This window comes from Phyllostomus hastatus, unplaced genomic scaffold (assembly GCF_019186645.2).
Source record: "Phyllostomus hastatus isolate PE091 unplaced genomic scaffold, TTU_PhHast_1.1 phas_scaffold_317, whole genome shotgun sequence".
Lineage (NCBI taxonomy): Eukaryota > Metazoa > Chordata > Mammalia > Chiroptera > Phyllostomidae > Phyllostomus > Phyllostomus hastatus.
The window spans coordinates 276,243-283,870 of record NW_025334023.1 but is presented as its reverse complement, the minus strand read 5'-3'; the positions used below and the strand labels follow the sequence as shown (position 1 = coordinate 283,870).

The 7,628-nt window shown below is 36.5% G+C and overlaps 1 protein-coding gene across 1 annotated transcript; it reads left to right on the top strand.

Annotated features, from left to right (window-relative positions):
• The first annotated feature begins 6,418 nt into the window (after positions 1 to 6,418).
• On the top strand, positions 6,419 to 7,369 carry LOC123805523 (olfactory receptor 51F2-like). Its single transcript, XM_045818155.1, has one exon. The coding sequence runs from the start codon at positions 6,419 to 6,421 to the stop codon at positions 7,367 to 7,369; it is 951 nt and encodes a 316-aa protein (XP_045674111.1).
• The last annotated feature ends 259 nt before the right edge of the window (positions 7,370 to 7,628 follow it).

The following is a 7,628-nucleotide window of genomic DNA, read 5'->3' as shown; positions in this document are numbered from 1 at the left end:
ACCCCTATTCATAGATGAATGGATAAAAAATGTAGTACATATACCCAATGGAATATTGTGCACCCATGAGAGAATAATATATTTGCCCATTTGTAACAACATGAGTGGATCCTGAATACATTATGCTAAGTAAGATAAATCAGACAAAGAAAGACAAGTACTGTATGATATCACTTACATGTAGAATCTAGAAAAGCTAAACTTGTAATAAACAGAATAAAATGGTGATTTCCAAGGAGTAAGAGGTGGATAACAGTGATGGTGTCTAAGTGTACCAACTTGTAATGAGTAGTAAAAAAGCCATAGAGCTCTGATACACAGTATAATGTCCATAGACAATATTATACTATAATTACTAATATAATAAATACTGGTATATCAGAAATCATAGTATAATACATAAATGTATCAAACTAATCAAAGTAACACACACTGTACACCTTAAACTTACACAGTGTTATACATCACATTTATCCAAAAACAAACAAACAAATAAATAAATAAATACGGCTTCTTGGAATGACTCTTCAATGAGAACAGGATAAAATTAAATGACCTCCTCTTCCAGACCCACAATTTTTTTTGCATGAGGTCAGTGCTTAGTGCATTGAAATCTTTTCTGAATATGCCAGGGGCTGTATAGTCTTTAGATAGTTTATAAAAACAACAGTTCAGAAATTGGTAAACTTGGTAGTATACCATATATTCAATATACTCATTTGCTATGTCAATTTTAAAATAATTGCTGTAATGTTTAAAATAGTTATTACAAATATACAGTCATAAACATGTGTTCATCTGTCCCACAATTTAAAAAAAGTAAGTTCTTTTAAAGTAAGGATTGACAAAAACATGGATGGCATTTAGAGTCAGAAAGAAAAAAGTTCAGTTCCTGAATCTGCCATTGGCTTATTGGGTGAATGTGAGAATTTGATTCCTCTGAGCCTGTTTTCTAAGCTTTGCCTTAGTTCTTCTACCTTAAAAAAGAACTAATGAGACCAATGCATGTTGTTGTGATAGCAATGAAAGTGAAGCTTTGTACTGGGAGCTATCTATTTTTATGGTCCTGGTGGTCTGGTTATGGAAAATAATTCTCAGAGGGGGAAAGAATTATTTCCAAAAATAGTTATTTATATTGGCTCAGTAGGTTCAGTGCAGAGAAACTCAAGGATGATTTAAGAATCACAGAGTTTAAGAAAAGGGAGTTTTCAGGTGACCTGTGGACTTTGGGTGGTAATGATGAATCAATATAGGTTCATCAGTTGTAACAAATGCACTATCTGGTGGGGGATGGTGCTGATGGGGAAAGCTATGTGTGTGGGGGTATATTTAGAAACTCCCTGTATTTTCCTCTCAATTTTGCTGTGAACTTAAAACTGCTCTAAAACCAGAGACATTGAAATTAAGAACAAACTGACAGTAACCAGAGGGGAGGTGGGAGGGCTTTCAGGAACATCTATAAAGGACACATGGACAAAACCAAAGGGGGGTGGGATCAAGGGTGGGAGGTGGAGATGGGTGGGGTGGCGGAATGGTTGGGGCAAAATGGAGACAATTATACTTAAACAACAATAAAAAACTGCTCTAAAATAAAATATTAAACAGCAACAATAAAATTAAATAATGGGATATTTAACATTTTTCATTTTGATTATTCCTATAACTAAAATTGATATTATTAATTTTAATATACTTAAAAATTTTTCAATTTTGTTTTATAATCCTCTACATAAATATTTTCACCAAAGAAAAATCTTAAGCAGCATTCTCAGGCAATATGAGAAGAAACACACATTTGGCAAAAGAAAGGGAACAGGATGATGTGAAAAGGAAAAGAAAAAAATAAAAGGAGAGCAATTCCTGCTCCCAAGCTCTGCTAATGGAGATCCCTGTACAAGATAGTCCTACTAGTTCCCAGGAGTTTTCTGATTAAAAGGTTTCAGGCAGCGTGAGTCATGGCTCCTTATATATGCCATCTATCCCTGAATATAACATGTTTGCTGCCGAGGCCCTTCCTGACAAACAGCAGGAAAGACCACATCTCCATACCTTGTAAGTAAAACTACTGCATTCAGGGAAAAATGAGACTTTGCACATACTATTTTCCTTTAAGAATGAGGGAGATTTATTAACTGCAATGAGCACTCATGGTGCCTACAGAAAACTGTGGAAAGTTTTCTCCTGAAATCTGTATTTGGGGACACCATACTCTAACTGATTGGGTTTCTTTGGTCTATGGATCATATGTCTTGATGCTTACAACAAGTTGTTAGCCTGCCTTTGCATTGGTGAGTTTTCCGGTTGGTTGTGTCATATTTCAACACTACCATCAGGGCATTGGCACCACTGCCCCTGTCCATTACCAACATCGTCCTCATCCTCATCCACATTTACCATTATTAAATGCCTGCCATGTACTAGTTAGAAGATTAAATGTTTTGTAAATGCTATCTCATTTAATCCTCACACATTAATGCTTTTGGTAAGCTACTAGTTTCGCAGAAGTAGAATCTAATGTAAAGTGCTTATTTGGAGAACTTCAACTAGTTGGTGGCAGAGCCAGCCTTTCAGCCTAGGTTTGCCTGATCCTATAACCATATTAGTGACTTTCTATGTTCAGGCAAGAGAGATAGTCTGCACAGAATCTGCAGCATGCTCCTACAGTGGGGCTGGAATATTATGTTTATATAAGGAGAGAATAATGATTAAAAAAATGGAGGGAAGATCATAAAAGTTTATCTAAAATACTAAGACAGATTCTTCCATAAAAACCCCCAACACACACACAGAGTACTCTTATTTTTTGAGAATAAAAGAAAGTTCAGTGAGATTCTTCCAATGGTCAGATGAGTAATTTCAGGCTATGTGGCATGAATTGTCAACACTGGAATGTACGGAGATCCTGATGTATTTCCAGAGTCCTTGGTCAGTTTATAACTCTTGGACTTAAGTTGTATCAAAAAGTATCTATTATCTTCTCACACTGCACAATACAATGCAAAATTTTAGGAATATAAGGGTAGATAAGAAATTATCTACCCCCCACTCCACCATAGCTTATTTTAGTTGAAGAGACATATTTTTGAGAAATCTATGGTCACACAGTGGAACAACTCACTAATCCAGATGTATAATAAAAACGAAGGTGAGTTTAGAGGAAGAAGCATTTCTTTCTGACTCGATCTAGAAAAGGTGATGCCACAAAATGCTTCCAAAAGTAAATAAATTAATCTTGAATTTAAAAATAAACAAAGGAGAAAACAATGAATCTTTAGAATTTGGAATTTAGGCTCATTCAAAGAAAAGTGGGAAATATATGTGAATGAAGCAAAGTACAGCAGTGTGAAAGAAACTGCTACATTTGGTAGTTTGGTGAAGTAGGAGAAAGCACAGGTTGACTGAATGGAGTTGGGAGTAGGTTTAGTTGATAGTGGGAATACCCTTGACTGTTGTGGTAAAGAGACAGAGATTCAACTTCATGCTGGAGGCAATGAAGAGCTCTGTATGAGGAGTGATATGAAGATTATCTTTGGTGTCACACTTCCATCAATATGGAGAATTTGGAAACATTTGCAAGTCAGGACAGGGAAATTATTGATAAGAATATTGCTGTAGTTCCCATGAAGACTAATGAGAGTTTTATTTTAAAATGGAGGTGATGGAACTGGAGGATAAAGATGGTCAATCAAAGGCCATGTAAGATTTGAACTTAGGTAAGTTTGGAGATTGGATGACCTAGACAGTTGTGTAGGCAGAATCTGAAAAGGGCCCTCAAGGTTCCTGCCCCTATGTAGTTGTCCATCATAAATCCACCCCTTGAGTGTGAGTGGACCTATGAATGTGATGGGGTATCACATCTATGATTGTTATGTTGTATGGCAGTTCACAAATGAAAATGAGGTCCCTGATTATTTGACTTTGAGTCAATTGAAAGGAGATTATACTGGGTTAGACTGACATAGTCATTTGAGTCTTTAAAAGAGACAAGAAGCAGTGTAGAGAATCCTCTACCAAATAAGAAGATGCAAAATGTCTTGTTGTGACAGGTCCACATGGTTGGGAGCAACCCTTGGACCACACCAGCGAGAAAACAGAGACCTCAGTCTTATACCTCAAGGGGCTCAATTCTGCCAACAACGTGAATGAATCTGGATAGGACCTGAGCTCCAGCTGGGAACACAGTCCTGCCTGAAACCTTGATTTTAGGTTTGTGAAGTCCTGAGCAAAATTCTATTTATCTTCTGTTCAGATGTCTGACTTACTGAAATGTGAGATAATGAATGAGTCTTGTTTTAAGTCATGTATTTGTGCTAGTTTTTATGTAGCAACAGAGAACTAATTAAATAGAGTAGGTTTCAGTCTAAAAAGGACCACATTTCAACTGAAGGTGTGAATGATTAAAGAGGGAAATGAGGATAAACAAAAATTCAATAAATTGTTGGTTAAGAAGTACATTCATGCTGCGAGGAGCCATGGTTAATAAGAGAGGATTTTTTTTGTTTATTTGTGTTTGTTTTTTGTTTTACATTATGTTTTGGTTGAAAAAGAAGTTGGCATATTCACAGACTATGCTTTTGTTACCAATGAAAGGGAGTACAATTTGAAGAAAAAAGAAAAAAATGATAGCGTTATTTCCTGAAGTAGAAAGAGATCTAGGTATTCATTCATTCTTTTGTCACTGTATAGAGAATTTCCACATTCCCTACCCTCTTAATGATAATTCCATACTGGATCCCAGTTGCCTTCAAAAGTGATCTTTTAACCCTTTGTATCTCACACTATAGTGGCATTCTGGATTGTCTAAATCTACACCACTTGGACATGCCTAGAATATCTTCATGGTGATTTTTACCTATCATTCCCTGCACAAGTAATCTTCATGTTCTCAAGGGAGCCTTTCTTGACCTTTCCCCACACAACTTTTTAATATATACAGCCTCTGTATGTTAAACATAAACCCTTTATTGTGTCTATTACACAGCATTTTATTTATTTGTTTACATGTTTGTTTTCTTCACTATCTTATCCTTTGATAAGCATCCTCCAGGGCAGGTGCCATGCCTAATTTGATTCTGCACCCCTATTGTCTTGGTTACACTGAGTAATTTAATGTTCCAAAACATTGAACTAATTCTGAAATTAATGGAGAAGCCAGGTGGTAGTGTTATCTTTGGAAAGGAGCAGGAGTTCTTCTGAATAAGAGAAGAATTAAGAAAGGTTGAGAAACTCATAGCTGTGGAGGAAGAAGAAGCCAAATGAAGAAGAATTAATCAGGGGGCACTGCCTAAGTCAGAGAAAGAATATTCCCATCTTTTCTTTCAACTATCAGGTGATAAAACACATAGATAAGTGTAAGGGGGATGCAAACAGAAGTATAAAAGGAAGTGTAAAAATGATTGTATAATGTTTTAACTTTAATTTTTTAAAGTGACAATAGCTAATATTTTGTGATGTTTCACATCACAGTGCGATAGCCAAGTTTTTCACATACATTAACTAATGTAATCCTCACAATAATCCTGTGGGGTATGTATAGTATTAATACTTTAGAGATGGAGAATTTCAGGAATGCACAGTTTAGTTATTTATCATTTGGATTACTCAGCCAATAAATATATCACTTCATACTTGAACCTGTAAGAGTTTAGAGTATGTAATCCTAAAAAAATTGATTTGGGATGCCAAATAAAAATTCATAATATCAGAATATTCTAATAACTGACATTTGAGACCCTCTGTACTCAAATAGTTCTGTATGTAATGGTCTTGATTGTTTAGACTTGTTGTGTGGTATGAAAGTTAATTAGGTACAATTCAAGTTATGATATTACAAATCAGATGTATGTTCACACAGGACATAATCACAACCACTAACAGCTACTTGGGGTTCAACAAATGTTATCTCTTCATTATGATTAGATATAATCAACTGGATTGACAGAAAGTATCCCAGTGATGAAGAAAATATTTCTTTTTGGGTCACCAGAAGTTAACTTACTTTATTGCCTATGTTGAATTACAGCATGTACTGTTTGCTGTTCATCTAAAATGTCATACTACCCTATAGACATATTTCAACAGCATTCATCGACTGTCTGCCAAGTGAAGTAAGGAAGTGATGGCTATAATCTCCCTGAACTGACATGTGAATTTAAATAAAAATTGGCCACTGTTAGATCTGTTTGTATACAAATACTGTATCCTCATATAATTATTTATTTCCTATTTTCTGCTCCTTAATTAGATGTGGTCTTAGTTTTCTTTTTTCAATCACTCTTTACAAGCTTTATATATAATATAGATATTATAGTTTATGAATGTTTACCCAATGAAATAATTAATTTCATGTACTGTATTATAAAGAGATAACTTATCATTGCAGGATACTCAGTTTAAGATTCTGCAGTTTGAGTTCAACATGTCAACTTTCCAGAATACCACATCCTCTTCCATCATTTTCCTGCTAACTGGCGTTCCTGGGCTGGAAGCCTTCCACACCTGGATCTCCATTCCCTTCTGCTTCCTCTATCTAACTGCCCTCTCAGGAAACAGCCTGATTCTCTTTGCCATTGTCACTCAGCCCAGCCTCCATGAACCCATGTACTATTTCCTCTCCATGCTGTCCACCACTGACCTTGCCTTGTCCATATCCACCCTAGTCACCATGTTGGGTATATTCTGGTTCAATGCCAGGAAGATCAGCTTTAATGCCTGCTTGTCGCAGATGTTTTTCATTCAACTCTTCACTGTCATGGAATCTTCAGTGCTGTTGGCTATGGCCTTTGATCGTTTTGTGGCCATTTCTAATCCTCTTAGATATGCCTCTATCTTAACTGATCTTAAAATAGCACAGATTGGAGTAGCAATCATCACCAGAGGGACACTGATATTGACTCCTATGGTACTGCTTCTTAAAAGACTGTCCTACTGCCGCAGCCACGTGCTGCACCACTCCTACTGCTTCCACCCAGATGTGATGAAGCTCTCCTGCACAGACACCAGGATTAATAGTGCAGTTGGGTTGACAGCCCTGATTACCACTGCTGGGGTAGACTCGGTCTTTATCATCCTTTCTTACATTTTGATCATTAAGACTGTCCTCAGCATTGCATCCCCAGAAGAGAGGAAGAAAGCCTTCAGTACATGCATCTCCCATATCGGGGCTGTTGCTGTTTTCTATATCCCATTGATCAGTCTGTCCTTAGTTCACAGGTTTGGAAAACAAGCCCCACCCTATGTACACACTCTGATTGCCAATGCCTACCTGTTGATCCCCCCAGTGATGAACCCCATCATCTACAGTGTGAAGACCAAACAAATATGCAGGGCTGTGCTGAAAGTTCTCCACCTTGTGGCAGCAAAGAACTAGATGGGTTTTCAAATTTCCTATTTTTGGTTATTGCATAGATGAGTAAAATGCCACTTACAGCAGTTAAAATGTTGAGTCTCAGGCTTGGGATAAAAGCATTCTAAAAGATCACTTTCAGTAAGAAGACTGACTGGTCTACAAAAACAAATTTAGGTTTGAAATTCTCTATCACTATTTTCTTCAGGTAGGCAAGTTTACCTGTGGCCTAAAATGTGGCAAAAATAGGACTAGATTAGAGTTAGAGAAACAGAAGTAAAAT

What these genes read in the sequence shown, in the direction of transcription:
- LOC123805523 (XM_045818155.1), top strand. Translation starts at nt 6,419, where the DNA reads ATGTCAACTTTCCAGAATACCACATCCTCTTCCATCATTTTCCTGCTA.